We start from the raw sequence: 18,958 nt of genomic DNA, 5'->3' as shown, positions 1-18,958 counted from the left end.
ATTGATTCTCTTGACACTAAATATGGGTTATAAAGAAGTGTGTATTCATTTATGATGTGACTTTTCTGTCTTTATTCCCTTTTATTATTAGTCATATCATTCAGGCAGCCCTAAAACACAATTTAAAGTGCTTTCTATTTATATTTGCTGTTCAGAGTATGCACAGATAAGTGCTGAAAATAGAGCTTAGGTGACTGCTTATTTTTGTACCACCTAGAACATCAAAATAATGAGCTGGCAACCCTAGTCATAAAACTGGAAGTTTGTTGCAAGATCAGCCCAGTATTTATTTCCTCGACCCTCGATCCCTGGTTAATGCCATAATTGCAATAGCAATAGTTTAACATATCTTAAACCCTGTGCTGCCGTCAATAGCATGCTGAGTTACTGCATGTGTCTGGGAATGCACCCTGCATTCAGACAACTTGCTCCTCATTCTAGCCCTTCCCTTTCATGCTCACCTTGCACTCACAGCAATCACAATTCCGTCACACTGACCCCCATGCACTCACACCATTCACCCTGCACTCGGTGATCACTCTGCTCTCACAATGCACTTGCGCGGTTTTCCCTGTACCTCAACCTGCAGCCACACAAGCACACTACCAACCCTGAACTCATGTGACACTTCACTCACCTGTCCCCCTCACTGCTCAATCTGCAATCTCACTTAAACAAGCCCATCACTAACCATGCATTCATTAGTCCCACTCAGCACTATCATGCACACCCAAAGTCATATGGTCACCTCACTCACCCTGCAGTCACTCCACTTACCCTACTCTCACACTGTCGCATACCTCACTGTGCACTCACATGAGCACTCCTGCCACCCTCACAGCACAGAGGGTTAATGTGCCTGCTACAAAGAATGTGTACCATGCAGATCAAAGAACTGAGGGGCATATGTTCAAGGAAGTTGCAGAGTGAGGCGTTAGCAGTCATGGGTTAAGGCCTCTCTCCGCCACTTCAGAAACAGAAGGCTGCACCATATTTACAACAATATGGTGCAGCCTTGCGTTTCCCCTGCGCTGGCGCTACACTTAGCAGTGTAGCGCCAAAGCAGACACCATTGCACCATAGTGCGAGGGTGTCTGGGTGCAGGGAAAAGATTGTTAATGTACAGGAGGGGGACCTTCCTGTATATAAACAATCCATCCATGTGGCTGCACAAGGCAGCACACATGGATGAAGCAAAAATGAAGAGAAATAATGCATTTCTCTTAGTTCGCCAACTTAAGACCAGGTTTTCCCTGTCCTTAATTTTAACGCTGCCTCACTTTTACGCTGCCCTTGTAAATAGTGTCTTAAAGGGGTGCCTGCAAGGGATTTTGTTTAGAAGAGTAAATCTCAAATAACAGACTTATATCTGCTTATATGTCTGTACTTAGTGTTTGTACCAATGATTTGCCAATTGTTTGTGCAAATAACTATGACTTATAAGATATGAAAAAGAAAGCACTTTAAGACAATATTATCTGCCCAATCCTGCAAGGGTATATTGGGTTTCCCACCCCTTTTTTCATATGCCCTTGTAAATAGGGCGCAACATCAAAATCAGTGCCTGTTGCAGTGGAACGCCCACCGCAACACCCATTGCCCACCCTTTCACGCTAAGCATAGCATGAAAGGCAGCCTTATTTACAAGGCAGCGTTAAGCCAAGTTAAGTGGCTTAACGCTGCCTTGTAAATACACCAATGCCCCTATCGCCACCACAATGTGTAAAAAGTGACGTTGTGGTGTCTATAGGGGCTAGTACATATGCCCCAGAGTATGATGAAACTATGCGTAGCACTAAAAAAAAATTATATGTTTGCCAGAAAGGTGCTATAGAGAGATGACGTGCATTGTTGGAGAGTGGTAGTGAGGGAATTCATGGAGGAGGAAACACTCATTGTTTTGAACATTATTTGCCGGATATGGCCCGGGATATACGGGTGGCTGTCGATTATGTAGTGTACCAGATTCCAGAAATTTCTGTCAGGTGGTGGGGGGGCCCGACATTTAAAAAAATTCCGCTGGGGGGGGGGGGCTCAACCTTCAAAAGTTTGAAGACCTCTGCCCTAGTGGAACGCATGAATGGCCCCTCTGGGTGCTGCTTAACATTGCTAAAAAGAATTAACCTCATTTGCACGGATGAGCATATGGACAAGCAGAGAAGTGCTTGGCTGGCAGAATTCTACCACAACAGAGCAACTCGGTTAGTCATTGCCAGACTTTGAGTAATCAATATTAGCATACGATCTACGCCTTGTGGTGTGTGCCGCATTGTCAGTAATGAGGGAGCTAATGGACTGCCTATTTCATCCCACTTGTGTGTTTATGGCTATATGTTAGGCAGTCCTTCTCCCATCCTGCTTCCACCTGTTTGAACCATAAAACTCTGCCTTTTGAGGCAGAACACATGCCCGATTTTCACTAAAATCTTCACTAAAGTCGAACAAAAAAAAAAGACAACTGTAAAAGCCATTAGTCTGAAAACAACAGCGTGTGGTGTGTAAACTAAGGGTGGGCGTAGTTCGTGAAGTAGCGCTACGCGAAGCTACGCGAAGTGCACTTCGCACTACGCGAACTTCACGTAGCACTACGCGAGCTGCGTAGTAGCATGTTCGCACTGTGCAAGATGCGTTTTCAATGATTGCACAGTGCGGACAAGCATACGGCACTGTGCAAGCATTGAAAACGGCATCTTGCACAGTGCGAGCTGTAGTTTTCTGCTGCTCGAGGAGATTATTACTCGAGCGGCATCTTTCTCAACGCGAACAGGTAGTTTCTCATTGAGAGCGGTCGCGAGCATGCGCAACCACTCACAATGAGAAACCTGACCTCCTCGCGTTGAGAATCTCGCCGGGATGTCATTTTGCTTGCTCGCGAACATGACGTTCAGGACCGCGAACAAGCAAAAAATGAGCGCTGCACTACGCTATGCTGCACTACGCATGTTCGCACTGTGCTACGTGCCGCTCGCGTAGTGCGAAGTTGCAAAAACTTTGCAAACTCCGCGAGCGGAGCGTAGTGCTTCGCCCAGGGTTAGTGTAAACCTATCCTAGTCCCACAAAAACACCCTCTGCACGAAATCTTCCCCTCCCCTCCTCCTACCTGGAACAGACTGATCTTTAACCTCTCAGGAAACCGTTCGAACAAAAGCCTCGGTCCTGGGTTACAGAGTAACGCGATAGGCCATGCTGCCGCACCATTCACAGAAAAAGTTCAAAACAAACTTAAGAGCAGGGTTAGCATAATTGTTTCCTTTTCCAAGAGGAAAGGGGAGGGCTTATTTCCCCCATCCCTCCAGGTCAAGGACTGGATTTACAGGCCAGTCGTTAAAGCCTAGAGAAGAGGGTTGCAAAGCAGTCTGAGTTTTTTGTAGTCAGACAGCAATTGCAATATTTGCAACTGCAGACAGATGTGTACATCCGGACTTACAGGTCTTGTGTGCAGTGTGTATTTTTTTCCCCCTCAAGTGAAGTTCAGTCTAATGTGTCCTGCAGGAGGCTAGCTTTGTTTTCAAGGCTGCGGGCCCCCTGAGAGGCCATGTGTACAACGTTCTGTTCCACTTCTATTTGTTGACCAATCTGTCACACGAAGAACTGATATTTATTCACATTCAAAAAGTAAACAATGCAAACTGCGGCCATTACACTAGGGGACGGTATGAATGACGGAAAAAAACAAGAAAACCATGCCTACAACTGGGCTTCTGGCGACCTTTTTCAGAATTGCATGGCGCGAGCTCAACCCGAAAGTATTGGAGCGCTATACGTGAGCACCAGTTATATTACACAAGGAAATATTCTTTTTTTAGATTATGGAGAGATTTAGTTATTTGTCCAGAATCACATGGCATTGAGCCGACGCCCAGACTCAAGCCTGGTTCCACAGTCTGCAGTTCTGGCCGTAGTCCTACATACTCTGCACCTCTTCTTACCTTTCACACCCCCATTACTTTTCTCTCTAAAAGGGTGTGAGGGTGTGTGCCCCCTAAAATGTCTTAAGAGAGTTTTAGGAGGTGGTGGGAGGGGGCATACATTGGGCCACTGATAAAGTACTAGTATATTTGCTCAAAATATTTACAACTGACTTTGTACATAGGTGTGCATATAAATCTATACTTAGCTATATACACACACATACAAAGTCACGTTTGACAAGTAGTTGTACAAATTAAAGTGTGACAAGCAAGGGGTCGTTGCCTGTTTTTTCTCCGTCACCTCCTACATTCAGCAGCTGTGGCGGTGGTTGGGGAGAATGCAGGGTTGTGGGCGGGACGGAGGACAAATAAGAGTGGACTCTGCATAATCAGTAGGTTTTCCAATTTTGTATTTGTTAAACAGCATTCTTTAAACATGTGTTTAAGGATTTTAACGTATACTCTGTTTCCTCACAGTAAGCCTCAGAAACATTCATTATCTGCATATTTTGCTAAGAAGCTGCTCTCTTCTGAGATTTGAGTGGGCGTGGTTAAGGATAAACAGAAAGCAGAGGGTCCTTCAAGGCTGCTCGCTGCTCAGCGGGAGTTGGTGGTGCTGGTGGGGCAGGGGGGTGTGAAAGATCGGCACATCAAGTGGAACACAATTGTGAGGCAAGCTCCTTACAGTCTCGCATCATACAAAAATGGTTCTGAATACTCGACCGCTAGGAGGTGATAGTAGGGCGACGATGACTGGGAGCCAAAGCAGAACAGCACCAAAGAGCAAGCATGAACGAAATAAAAAACAAGCAGGATGGAGCACGCCACAGCGTGCATAAGAAAAGAAAGGCGGCGCATGCTTTATGCCTTGTGATACCGCAAGCCCGGGAATTGTGTGTGCGCTCGCAAAGAAGAAATGAAGAAAAAAAAACACGCAAGTGGCGAGCGAGTTGTGTGCGTGATCGCGCACAAAAAGGAAAAGAAAAGAAAAGCAAGCGAGTGGTGCGCGCGCGCAGCAGCAGCGAAAGTGATTGCACTCCAGATGGCGCCTTGGGTGCTGAAAGCTGGCAGCAGCGCGTAAGCGCTAGGCCAGCAAAAGCCTGTGGTAGCGCTTTTAAAAGCCCACTTACTAAATGTCTCGCAGAGTAGCGCATGAGCTACCTCAGGCGAGACCGAATAAGGACACAATATAAATGAGGCTTTCACAGCTAGACATATTTCAGATGTGTTCAACAATGTGGCTTTGATGCCTCACCAACAACTTGTATACTATAGACCGGTAACATACCCTCCCCCTTCATGTGTATAGTGACAGTCAATGCATTCCACATGGTCATACAGGACCACTTGAATTATGGGGCAGTAGAGGGCTAAATCATATAGCAGGGTTGACTAAACAATGCAGCGATAACAGCACATTTTGTGATAGCATTACTTCAGTATTTTGTCATTTCAACACTTGTTAGCACTGTCTGAACATAGGTTGCACCTCATTAGTACCATTTTAACTCCCACATATTACAATAAGTAACAGAAAAGTGACGAGTCAAGCTTCACGAGGGGCCTTCCACTGCGTGGCAACACTTGTTACTTGGTTTTTAGTCACGTTTTAACTCAGATCATGCTGATGATGGATTACGTGGCAAATCTAAAATTATGAAAAAAGTGCCACATAATTTCAGTGGCCCTGGTCATACCTCACCCATTGGAATTAACAAATCCTATATAAGTCAATTGAAAAACACCTTTTTCCACTATAAAATCCGAAGGGTGCCTAGAAACCCAAAGAAAATCTGAGCACTGCATGACCTTGCCTGGGTTATGAAGCGCTATATAAATAATGCACCAGACCACTCAGAAAAGTGATTTTGCCTCAGGAGGGGTATGGAAGCAAACATAACCAATAATAACTCCAACCCCCCCCCCCCCCCACTACAGTTCTCTTGGTGTCTCAGTGGCCATGGTGTGTTATTTCTCCATTTTGAATTCCTAAACAATGTGAACTACAAAATGCTAAGCACAAATGCTAGACTCGCAACCAGCAAGTGGATTACTAGCTATATCAAGCAGTCTATCCACTGCCAAAACTCAATGATATATATATATATATATATATATATATATATATATATATATATACCTATACATATATATATATATATACCTATACATATATACACACACATATGCTAAGCGTTCTTTATGTATTTTTAAAGTTTTTCCCTTGCCATGTACTTTATTGGGCGCCCTCAGCCACTCCCTAGTTCAACTATGTCTATAACTGGAACCACTGACTGCAACTATTCTGTGTATAAGTGAATCTTGATCTGCTGTAGCCGCCGCCTTGAAAGTACCACATCTGTGTAAGTTAGAGAATATTACACTGCTGATGTTCCCACTTCGACCCAGTGTCCACAAATCGGTCAGTCTTTCCTTTTTACCTACAATATTTTTTCATGATACGATGTTTCGGTCTATAATGTTAATCTAAAAAGAGAAACAAGTCCCAGAATGTAATGAGTAGTAGGCTAAAAAGTGAAAACTGACCTTTAACCAGATATGCAGCTACTTACTACTAGAATTGCAATCAGAACAAAATACAAGCCACTTGTTTACATTTTTCTGTTCCATAAGAGTCAAGAGTTGGTAGGTGACACAATTTTCATATTCTTTTGTAACTCTGTAATACACTTAAGCCTCTGGGTTGATGTCCAAATTTTACCCTTGTTAAAGTTCATAACTTTCTCTGCAAATTTGCACATTGTTTATGCCCTTCAGGTCTAAAATTTCAATGCTTGGCACTTTAGGTCCGGTTTGGTTATGGCTGCCCTAGCAATTTTTCATCAAAACCCGATGTCCAAATGTTACTTGGTTGTATTTCAGCACTTTCGCTGTAAATTTGCACATGATTAGACCTTTCCTGTTTTAGATATCAATGTTTCGCATTTTTTAACTTTACGTTAATTTGCTTTTTGCAGCCATAAAGCTTTTTGCACCAAAAAAACAGATGTTTGAATGATATCCTGGTTAAATGACAGTGAAGGCATTTTTTTTGCACTTAAGGCTAGACTTGCTTATTGTTGACCTAGCAAATCCTGCATTAAGGGCTGCCGTCTATGGGAGAGAGTGTCTTTATCACAATCGACAAACTCATTTCAAGATTTCATTTATGTACATGATTTGTGCGGTATGTTTTTATCAATGTTTGTGATTTATATTAACTAATAAACGCCTTTACTTACTGGCCTGCCTCAGCGCTCTTTAATAAATATTTAGAAATTATTTTGACAGCTTTCATATTTTTTAGCAGTTTCTTCATGCTTCTGCTGTTTTAGGTCTATATTTCAAAATGAATTCATGATTTAATTGCTTCGCCATTTTTCATTTTTTTTTAGCATCAACATAAAAAGTCATGGGCAGACTGATAAACCACCAGAACAGCTACTCTACTGCGACATTCATTTAAGGAAACCTGCCCTGCTATTGCACCTACTGTCTCAGTTCAGTATTTGTTAATAAAGCTTTGTAAAACTGTTCATTATATAAAAGCCGAAACATGTAGGTCTCCGTTCCACTCTTTTGCTTTGTCTCCATTCTTTTTTTTTTCCTTCACCCTTTACTGTTTCTCCCTTCTTTATGTAACTTTGTTCCCTTCCTGTGTCTCTTTTTTTTCTTCCCACTGCCATTATTTCCCCATCTTCTTTCATTCTCTTCCCCTCTTGATGAATTCATTATTTGATTGGGGACTAGGATGTGGCAATCATTGGCCGCATCATATTATTTTTCCTTTTAGCCATATTGTACAGCAGCACTCACTGTTGTGGAAGAGGTCTAAATAAACATTAAAGCCAAATAGCACTTGCATACACGAGAACTATTTTTGTGGCAAACAGGACTGATGGAGGGGGTAGAGCGAACCATTTAGGCGGTGACAGCAACACAACAGACATCATCAGAAGTCGGGCTGGAGGGGGAGAAAACGACATGAGGGAGCAACAACCCAACAGACAGCAGGAGGGGGGTGCTCTTGCAAGAGCATGAGAGGTGGGAGGGACTGGAGAGACATGCACTCTTATAAAGCGTGTTAAAAAAAGTTTTTAAAAACACAGTCTGTGGAAGGACACAGGCCGCAGACAGGAAGCTGTACTTTGTCCGTGCTCCTCGGCAGCAACCAACTTGAAGCCCCAGAGGGAAGCAGCAAGAAGAAGCAAGGAAGCGAGAGTCGTAAAAGCTAATAAAGTATTGGGAGTACTCTAAGCCCGTTTTAAGCTATTTTTTTGGGTAACAAAAGATTGTTGCAACACTACATGCGCTATCTCAGGCGAAACCTAAAAATGGCCAGTGAAACTGGTCCCTACAGGGCTCTCTTTTCATGCTGCGGACCACAATACTCACTGATGGCCCGGCTAAGCATGGCATTTCGTGTGTCTCAAGAAGATGTGGGTACTTTGCTCATGCTGCATGAGTCGCATGGCAGTTCTCCTAGTACTGGGCCTTCCACAAAAAGGGAAAAGGCAATCTAACAGGAAGAGGAGGTCCCAGAATGTTGTATTAAAGGCCTCCTGGGCCCAACGTGCCACCTTTTTCAGCTCGACTTGAAACTGGGCAGACTCACTTTGAACTGCATGATCCGAGGGTACCTAAACTTTGCTGCTGGGTGTCAGCAATCATCCGTGGCCAAACACTGTGTCGGAATACGTTGAGTGATGAGATGCAGCTCCACTTTGCGGGCACAGTTAAAATGTTAATGAATATATACATTTTTGTTTATATATATATATATATATATATATATATATATATATATATATATATATATATATATATATATATATATATATATATATATATATATATATATATATATATATATTTTTTTTTTTTTTTATTCAGGACTTCACTTTGCATCTGCGATTTTGCATGTGCCTTTTTTTCCCCTCATCGCCTGGACTTCCCGGATGCTCTTTTGTGCATATTTGTTTAGCCCGTTCATTTCATTTCAAAAATCTTTATTTCGATACAAGGTATCATAAAAGATGCAATAAAAACTGTTCATACATTAAGACGCATGAATAAAAGAGTATTAACAATTTAGCCCGTTCTTGAGTTGCCAGGCCCCGCATAGGAAAATATTAGCAGAATCTGAGCACGCGTGTTTCTGTGCATGCACCTCACATCTCTTCTAACACTTCAAGCTGTTATCAAGCACAGAGCTTGGCAGTTACCCTGCTGCACTACTTCGGACACGACAGGGAGTCAGTTACTGTTAAAGAATGTCACCGCTTCCCAGGAACTCAAATGTTTAGGAAGTTCTGTCCGTGTTTCCCCTTTGCGTATAATCAAAAGGATATTTGGAAACACCCTTCCCTCCAGCCATTCCCTTTGCGCTCCCAGTGGGTGCTAAAAGAAATAGCATGACGCTGCTGTGCCCCACATTGTGTTATCTGGCATCTGCGGTATTCATTTGTCTGCCTCTGCTGATCACGACACTAAGAAATTCATTCATTATCAGTCTAGCAAGAAGAGATAATATTGCCAAAGGAGGGTGGGTTAATCACAGAGCTCTGGTCAGATGTAATAAAGAATGCTTTACCACCACTTGTCGGAAACATCAGGTTGAACTTAAAAGACATTTTACTAGGGAGGGGGAACACAATTTATATGTCAATTTAATTTAGTGTATGCTTACTATATTTAAAAGCGAAACATTTGTTTTTTAATCTCAATAATAAACAGCAGGGTGGTATATGTTATTTTTATGTGGGTCCATTCGGAATGTGTCCGCTAAGGGCCTGTGTGGGCTCATTCTAGCTGTCTCTTGTCCTCATTCGAGACGCTGTCTCTTGTCCTCATTCGAGACCCTCTGAGCGATAGGCCACCAGGACCCATTTCTCCTTTTGGTTAATCAGACCAGAAGGGTTAAGTATAGGTCACCATGTGCTATTTACATTACCACACTTGCTCTCTCAGACTAACACTCCATTAAAGAAAGCATGTTGCATAAGCAGGATGTGGTGCCTCTGTAGATTAATGCATTTACAGCATGAATCTATGTTCGGCCTCAAGGTCAAGTTTGAATTCCTGAGTGGTTGTCCTGCCCTTTTACCTTAAATGTTTATTGCCTACAATAAGTTTTGCTATGTTTCTATCCATTGTTGAATACGATTATATGAATTTGTTAGTCCCCCCACACTAAAAACCCTGCTCCATTCTGTGTATTTCACCTTGTTTCAAGGCCTCATGGTAGCTACACTCTTAAATGTTTAAGTTTTGTAATCTTGTTTTTTGCCTGGCTCTTTTTGTACTGTGGTGGCATTAGACACTTCTCAGACAACGTGCAGCCTAAGCTGGATTTGAGCATTGAGTAACCCCGCCTGAAAATGAGCTCAGCTGCCTCGATCTGCTGCAGACAAGGAGGCGTTTATTTTCAGAAGATAGCCACAGGGCGGGGGTTACACGAACTCTACGGAATATCCAAATATTATACAACGCTTGCCCTATTGTAGCAATTTGAGGTTGAAGGGTAATGCCAATTCGTTCGTCTAGTTGTCAAAGAGTGCAAGAGCTTGTCCAGTGCACTTTCCGACAGGTGCGAGGCGCAGCCTAGAATATTACACAGGCGCTCCTTGGACCCGGAGTCCTAATAATTACCTGTACTGCTTAACAGTCAGGACGTGCGGCGAGTCGGACGGGAAGCCTGGTAGTCGGTCTCCCAGATATGTTTCCAGAGCGCGTTGGTTGAACCTGTGTTGCTCCCGCACAGCTCCGCACTCAGTGTCTGCCATCACGACCAGCTACAGATCAGCACAGTAGAGCGAAGTCCAATGCTTCTTTAAAGCACCGTAGAACTTACCAGCACGCATGCGCATTTCACCCTCCAGTCCCTCAGCCGTAACCTAAGCAACAAGTAAGGACGCTACAGGAGCAACATAAGACATTAAGCCAAGGCTACCGTCACGAATTGACGGAAATACAGGAAAGACAACATCTGGCGCAGCTTCATGTACAGAGAGACGGCCATCTTAAAATGGTGGCAGATCAATGCTACTACACCGAAAACATGTTTAATTAAACCGCTTATTCTAACGAAATTACAAAATACTCCTGCGGACTAAACAAAAGAGCTGCACGACGAGTTCATTCATTGTTATATATTTCCATTAAGTATTTACAACTGTATATAATGCACAAATTATGGCTGGAAGCTAAGCTGGGGTGTAGAAGCGTTTTACAACAATAACTTAATTCGGAGTCTTCCGGTGAATTTTACATCAAACGATCACCTTATCTTTTTGCTAAAAACACCCGTTATGTTTAACCCAAACCACAAGCGGATCTTCCTCACGGAATAAAGCACGATTGGAGTTTTATCAACACATTGATCCTCACGGGTGGAATGTCTCTAGCTATCTTCTTTTAGTTTCCATTGAGATGCTTAGGATATGTGGGACTCGGTGAACCAGAGTGCACCAAAACGGGGCTAAATGCGTAATTTGACAGCTTGTATTGGACAACTTCAGATGTATATTCGCCAGAGACTGATCTGCTCGAAATTGCAGGATATCTGCTTTTTTGGTGTTCTACAGTCTGTAAAACATAATCCGAAGTGTTTTTCAAAACACCATTTAAGGCATCTGTCCCTCCGGTTACATTCTTCACCTGGTTAGTGGTGTGCGCTGCAGAAAACCGAATTCAGTCCACATCCAGCCCATGCCAAAGTGTAAGGCACAATGATCCCCTTGCCATTCCTCCTGCCCTTCAGCAACGGTTTCCTGTCCACTGCACGGAGTTCATAACATTCCCAACCAGCTCCGCCTTACTCGTTTTGTCAGGCACTTGCTTGCTCCTGCGTTTCCCCCTGAAGTTCATTCTGCTGCAGCACCTGCAGCATGTCCCCTGCTGTCTGGTGCACGGCCTGCAGTCCGTCCCTGTCGAGCTCTTGCAGCAGCAGCAGGATAGCACTAACCACGTTATCCCCCTCTCTCTTCCAGGTGCCACTCCCGGTCTGCTTTGGGGACGCAAAAGAAGAGAACTTGTTCCGGGGAAGGGGCTTCATGCCCAGCTGCTCCCTGATCTTGTTGGTCTCCTCCATGCTGAAGTTAAGCAGGTCGCTCTCCGTGTCTGTGGCAACCGCGGGCGTCGGATGGCAACCATTGCCTAGGCTGGCAGAAGGCGGCAGCAGGAGGTCCCCTTCCTCCTTGGCCTGGGCCAGCTCATCTTCGCCCACGGCCTGGTTGTCCAGCTTCTGCAGACCTGGCAGGGTCCTCAGGACCGTCATCCGGTATCGGTGGGGGTCCGGGCCGCAGCAGGGGTTCTCCGCCAGCCAAAGTACCCGCAAGCAGGGCAGCCCCTGCAGGTGACAGATCTCATGCAGGCTCTGGATGTTGTTCTTTCGCAGATAGAGCTCGGCCAGGTTCTGGCACTGGCTGAGGGGCTGCAGGCTGGCGATCTGGTTGACGCTGAGGGTGATCACCTCGATGTTGGGCATCTCTCGGCAAACGGAGATATCGCTTAACCGGCTGCCCCAGCAGTTCAGTTTTCTCACGCTCTCCAGCTCGCATGCCTTGGCGCGTGACAGCACTATCTTACGGGTTAGCTTCATCTTCGTGCTTGTTCACTAATATCTAGACGTTATTGAGCAGCGCTTACAACCTCTTAAATGGCCGCCATGTTTATGGAACGCAAAAAGCAGGTTGCCATGCTAGCCCGTATTCCGTTTCCGGGGCAAAATCACGGAAATGAAAACATCGATGACATCTAACTCAAAAATGAAAGAAGGACTAAAGAAAGAAAAGTTCGATTTTTAATGTCTACAGCAGTTCCGAGTATAACAGTTTTCCAAGTTAACGCCACAAGAATTATATTAAGATCTAGGCGACTGTTCGATATAGTTACAGTGAAAATAAACACACGCTTTCATAATACACATTGCGCTCATGCATGCATGACACTCCTATCTGTGACTGGGCGAGTGTAGTGAAAGGAAAGATGTTCTTTCCAAGATGATTTATTGACAACCTCGGAACTGCAACTTGCAAGGCAGAAAGGTGATCACAAGCAGACGGCTACACAGCAACTGAACTCAGTGTAACATTCTAATCTTCACATACAATTATGCAGAATGTGGAACATTCATGGATTCATTCTACAATCCATTAAAGACATCACTACAGTGAGTGTTTGACAATGTTCAGCATAAGGAATTGAACATTGTTTGAGTAAATCTGAAGGATCTGAGCAATACAGGACTATCCTCTTGAATCATTACTCTGCTCGGATAAGGTTTGGCACAGTTGAACAGGCAGTGTGGCGTGATATAAAACTCCTCTTCACTGTGCGCAGACAGGCATAGTGGGCAGGAGGAGCGCATATGAGGCACATAAGGGGAGTGGAGCCATGCTGTTAAATTAAGAACTTTAGGGCAGTGCTGACCTCAGTGGGGTGAGCGTGTTTAGCAATAAACTATTATTGGCGAGATGAGGGGCACTTTTGCCTTGTGGTAGTGAGAGAATCTAAAGGAGGTTGTCATGGGGTGTGGGAGCACAAAAATGATTGTTGCACCTGGCCCCACCAGCGCTAAAGCCGGCTCTGACCACGACGTCCTGCTGCTGCGGATGCGAGAACGATAATGATCGTTACATGTGGATCCGCAAACAGAAAACGTCATGGAGCATGGCACGATGTTGCATACAAACAAGTTTATTTACGAGGAGGTCGCATGCAGAGTCCTCAAGAGAAACCTGCATGCTTCCGTCTTGTGTACAAGAACAAATACAATATCACAATATCTCTCTCCTTAACGGATGAGAAAACATTAGAACATAGCAAGCAACATATGATACAAACCATAATAAAAATGAAAAGTGATCAGACTTTGGACGCGTTGCGTCCATTGGGGCGTAGCCCCCCTAAGTCCCTTACGCCCCATGGACCCACCGCGTCGTCGCTACAATAAAAATGCAAATATTTAATGATTGCGCTACCTGCCGGCCGGGAATGCGGGAGACACCCGACTTTTCCGGAGTGCGAAGGGGGGGCTGGGCCTGCTGCAGCTTGAGTGACAGTCCACTCAGCTGCAGCAGTACTGCGCACGCGAATGTTTGGGCACAAACATGCCCGCGCATGCGCATGTCGGACAGGAAGGGGACACAGAATGGCTAGGAGGCAGATGGGGACGGACGTGCTGACCAGCAGCTGACCAGATGATAACCCGCTGTAATGCGCAATGTAAATAAAGGAGTATAAGAAGAAACTGTGTCCTCTTTTTTTTTTTTTCTTCTTCTTCTTTTATTCTCCTTCTCTTGTAGCCTTTTCTAGGCTCTCCATTTCTTTTGCTCTTTCTTTGGTCCCTTCTTTCCTCGTTATTTACTCCTCTTTCTTCTTTCTTATTTTCTTTATTTCCTTGTAACTTCTCCTGTGCTCTTTCTTAGTCCTTGTGTAATCTTTGTCCTTTTGTTTCTCTTTGTTGTTCTGCTTTCTTTCCTTTTTTTTTTCTTTCTTTTCTTTGTTGGGTCTCTTTTCTGTCTTTTATGTAGCCTTCTCTGGCTTCTTCCACTCTCTTGTTTCTCTTTCTTATATGTGTATATATTCTTTCCTTCTTTCTCTTTCTCTATTTGTCTTTTTGTTATTCTCTGGTAATCTCTTTTCTTATTGCACCATCATCTTCCTTTGCCTTATCGCTCTTTTGCCTTTTATTTCTCCTTTATTCTTCAATCAAGACATTAATTTCCTTTGTCTCCCTTTTCAGACCTTTTCCGTGCTTATCTTCCTTTTCTTCTTTTGTCTTCTTTTTCTTCCTGTCTTTTCTTCTTGCTCGCATTCTCCTTAATTCACCTTGTCTTGTGTTCTTCTTCTTCTTTGCCCTTTGCCTGGTTTTGAAATGGCTGCTCTCCTTTTTCTATGACCTTTCCTTGAGTGTCCCCTTCAAATGTCCGCCGTCATTCTCACACTACTTTGCTCGTCTTTGTTCTTCCTTTTCTTATTATGCCTCTTTATTCTCCTTACTTTTTGCCTTTTATTTCTCTGTTTCTGGCTTTTGGGTGTACTTCTTTTCTTCTCTTTTGTCTTCTTTTGCTCCTTATTTTTCTTCTATGTTGTTTTTGTTGTGGGGGTCTTTAGTCCCTTTCTGCCTCTCTTTGCCTTTCTTTCTCTTCGTGTTCTTTAACCCCTTCAGTGCTAATGACAAGGGTAACTCGTCATGTAGGGCCCATTGATTTCAATGGAAAGTCAATGGACCTACATGCACACCCCTTAGCAGCCAAGTGGTTAATTGTCTCTTTTTCAATGTTGTCTCACTTCGCCTGGCCTTGAAATGGCAGCCCCTCTTTTCCTTATGGCCTGTTTCTCCAATGTCCCATTCAAAATGTCGCCGTTATCTCGCGAGATTTCGCGATCGAAATCTCGCTTTTCCTGACCTCATGATGGCCTCCTCATTCGTTTTCCCTTTTTTAATTGGCTCAGCCGCCTGACTTCGTGATGGCCGCCGAGACTCCTGAGCTCTCCCGGGACCTCGCGCCTTGTTTTCAAAGGCCCGCGCTTGGTCTTAGCTCTTAACACCATCTGCTGCATCTTTCCCCTGTCGCTGTTTGGTGGGCTCCCGCGTCGCTCTTTCCGTCTTCCATGTTTCTTGCGGCGCATCCAGGGTGAGCACCTTTATTCATTTTTCTCACGATGGTGTACTTGCTGGAAGCACTTTCATCCACGCGTCGATCCGTTTCTTTACCTTCGTCGCCAGTTGTTGTGTTCTGCTCGTGCGCCGGGAGGTACATCATACACGGGACACAGTTTCTTCTTATACTCCTTTATTTACATTGCGCATTACAGCGGGTTATCATCTGGTCAGCTGCTGGTCAGCACGTCCATCCCCATCTGCCTCCTAGCCATTCTGTGTCCCCTTCCTGTCCCCGTCACCGGATCTGGTGTCCGGTGACTTGGTCACTCTGCCTGAGGCCCCACAGGGTCCTAATGCCCCACTGTCCAGTGCCCACACTGTCGGGTCACGACAGCGCAGATGGGTTTCCAGCTCACGTTCCCCTTAGAGAGAGGAGCAGGGGGCTGGCCGCAGCCCCCGGGGTTGCAAAGGGGACTGGGCGAGCAGACATGGTGCCCCCCTAGCCAATCCTGGCGCTGTATGCAGCGCCAGGATTTGGCTGGTCCAGTGGTCCACGTGCAGGCCAATCACTCTGTGACTTAGGGATGGCCGCCGCTGTAACGTAACTTCCACTCTTAAATTCATCTAGCCTGGAGCTCGTACAGCCAGGTAAGGCCACAGAGCATTATGCGTTATGTTTTTCAATGTTATGTTTCCCGTTATTCTTGCCCGCTTTTAATCCGTTTTTTTGCCCTCTTTGCATTCGTTTGCCTTGCCCCCTAAGTTTCTCCCGATCCTCTTGGCCTCTGTTCTGTGGGGGGGAAGCGGGGGGGGGGGGGGGTTCTGTGGTTATTTTGCACAGCGGCCGTTCTTAAATGTAACTTTTAAAAGCATAATTTCAAACCTGGCGGGAATTGCAATTGTATTTATGTAGCGCTTGCTTCCCCTGATGAGGCATTAAAGCGCTTTGTTTTTCAAAGTTAAGTCCCAGTGGAACTGCCCTTTGCTTCGTGCTTTGTGTGTGTGTGTGGGGGGGGGGGGCAGGGGGGAGGGGGCTCTGTGGTTATTTTGCAATGTTATGTTTCCCGTTTTTCTTGCCCGCTTTTAATCCGTTTTTCTTGCCCTCTTTGCATTCCTTTGCCTTGCCCTCTGAGTTTCTCCCGATTTCCTTGCCCTCTGTTCCGTGGGGGGCTCTGTGTGTGTGGGGGGGGGGGCGGGGGTGCTTCGTGCTGTGTGTGTGTATGGATGCAGGATGGATGGGTGGATGCATGAATGAATGATGTATGGATGCAGGATGGGTGGGTGGATGGATGGGTGGATGCATGAATGATGTATGGATGCATGCATGATGGGTGGATGCATGATGGATGGATGGGTGGATGCATGAATGAATGACGTATGGATGCAGGATGGGTGGGTGGGTGGATGGATGAATGGGTGGATGCATGAATGATGTATGGATGGATGCATGCATGATGGGTGGATGCATGATGGATGGATGGGTGGATTCATGAATGAATGATGTATGGATGCAGGATGGGTGGGTGGATGGATGGGTGGATGCATGAATGATGTATGGATGCATGCATGATGGGTGGATGCATGATGGATGGATGGGTGGATGCATGAATGAAATGTATGGATGCAGGATGGGTGGGTGGGTGGATGGATGAATGGGTGGATGCATGAATGATGTATGGATGGATGCATGCATGATGGGTGGATGCATGATGGATGGATGGGTGGATGCATGAATGAATGATGTATGGATGCAGGATGGGTGGGTGGGTGGATGCATGAATGATGGATGCATGGATGCATGCATGATGGTTGGATGCATGATGGATGGATGGGTGGATGCATGAATGAATGATGTATGGATGCAGGATGGGTGGGTGGATGGATGGATGGATGCATGCATGCATGATGGGTGGATGCATGATGGATGGATGGGTGGATGCATGAATGAATGATGTATGGATGCAGGATGGGTGGGTGGGTGGATGCATGAATGATGTATGGATGGATGCAAGGTGGTTCGGGCTCGCTCGCTCGCTGCGCTTGCTCGCTGCGGTGCAATATGCAAATTAGTTTATGCTCACCACTTTCAAATGTCACCAGCCGCCCCTGGATCAGAGATTACAAGAACATGAAAGTTAAAAACAAACAGTTTGTAAAGTCTGACGAGGAAAAAGTAACAAGTTAATCCAAAACATAATCTTTAAATCTGGCAGGGAATCTTCTAATGCGAGCATCATTTTTGCCAGATGTAAATCCAGATGTGGAAGAGAGAACAGGTGCGGGTTTGCCAGATGTAACACCAGAAGTGGAAGAGAGAGCAAGTGCGGGCAAGGTGGAATTCCCTTGAAGTTCTGGAACACTAACATCCTGTAACCAACTATAGGATTGTAATTGATCTGCAATGTAAGAAGGATGATTCATAATAATGTCAGCTAGTGTGCTGGACAGAAGAACTAAATTCCATTTGTTCCACCATCCTCTGTTAACCAAAAGAGCTGAACATTTGCTTACTTAATAAACCTGCACAGGTGAGGAAAATCTAGAAGTGCCTTTCAATCCTTTCTTCGGTTTCTTGATTAAAACCCATTCACCCGTTTTCAAGGTTTCACCGTTAAAATATTTATTCGAATCAAAATGACTTTTTCTTGGCATCTTGATTACTTTTTACTCTGGCTTTGAGAAAATCAAACAACTCAGTTTTGCACTCAGATTTGCAGGATAACCATGTGGGGAACAAGTTGGAATGCACCGAACTACCCCTAAGTAAGGTTAAAGGTGCAACTCCAGTAGTGCAATGGGGTGTAGTGTTATTGGACTACACTTCATCTTTAAGATATTCCCCAACATCCAAACCTGAATAAATAGCAGTTTGGAATCACTCTTTGACAAGTCTGTTGCCCCTCTCCACAAGACCATTGGATGAGGGAGAATATAGAGCTACTTTAAAATGTTGAATGTCATGATGCTCTAGAAATCTGCTCATGTGTTGGGATTCAAAGTAAGTACCTTATCGGTAACAATGGATTTGGGAGAGCCCTCAAGTAAAAAAATGTGTTCTAGAAATTTGATAGTATTATCAGTGGTGGGACTGAAATAAGATGAATGATGTAGCCGAGGTATGACGATTAAGTACGTTTATTGATGAAGTTTAGGTCAGAATCATAGAATCATAAAAACACCACCAGGAGCAGCTCCCTTGCTGCTCAGCCCAATCTCTCAACTGACACTCATCCACCAGGCATCCTCAACATTCTATCATCTCATCACACATATCAACATTCCACTGTTCATCCACACTGGCTGAGCAGCAAGACAGATAAACAGAGAAGATGCATTGCACTTAAACCAAGATACAACACACTTTCCCCCTTTAAGGAACACAACAAATGAATAATAGAAATAGAGAGCATAGTAATATCAAAATTGAAACTTACAA

At 44.6% G+C, this 18,958-nt stretch overlaps 2 protein-coding genes across 2 annotated transcripts in view; both read right to left on the bottom strand.

Annotated features, from left to right (window-relative positions):
* Positions 1 to 10,815, bottom strand: part of ACAD11 (acyl-CoA dehydrogenase family member 11) — a 377,035-nt gene extending 366,220 nt beyond the window's left edge. The window contains exon 1 of the mRNA XM_078663849.1: positions 10,563 to 10,815. Within this exon, the coding sequence (XP_078519975.1) occupies positions 10,563 to 10,696 (134 nt within the window). The 5' untranslated portion in view covers positions 10,697 to 10,815. The remainder of the gene's footprint in view (positions 1 to 10,562) is intronic.
* Positions 10,816 to 11,597: 782 nt separating this feature from the next.
* On the bottom strand, positions 11,598 to 12,618 carry LOC144784807 (cilia- and flagella-associated protein 410-like). The gene has a single exon (XM_078663851.1). The coding sequence runs from the start codon at positions 12,511 to 12,513 to the stop codon at positions 11,740 to 11,742; it is 774 nt and encodes a 257-aa protein (XP_078519977.1). The 5' UTR covers positions 12,514 to 12,618; the 3' UTR covers positions 11,598 to 11,739.
* Between the last annotated feature and the right edge of the window lie 6,340 nt (positions 12,619 to 18,958).

Source organism: Lissotriton helveticus, chromosome 10 (assembly GCF_964261635.1).
Source record: "Lissotriton helveticus chromosome 10, aLisHel1.1, whole genome shotgun sequence".
NCBI classification, from domain to species: domain Eukaryota; kingdom Metazoa; phylum Chordata; class Amphibia; order Caudata; family Salamandridae; genus Lissotriton; species Lissotriton helveticus.
The sequence above is the reverse complement of the archived record's forward strand: the minus strand, read 5'-3'. Positions and strand labels throughout refer to the sequence as shown.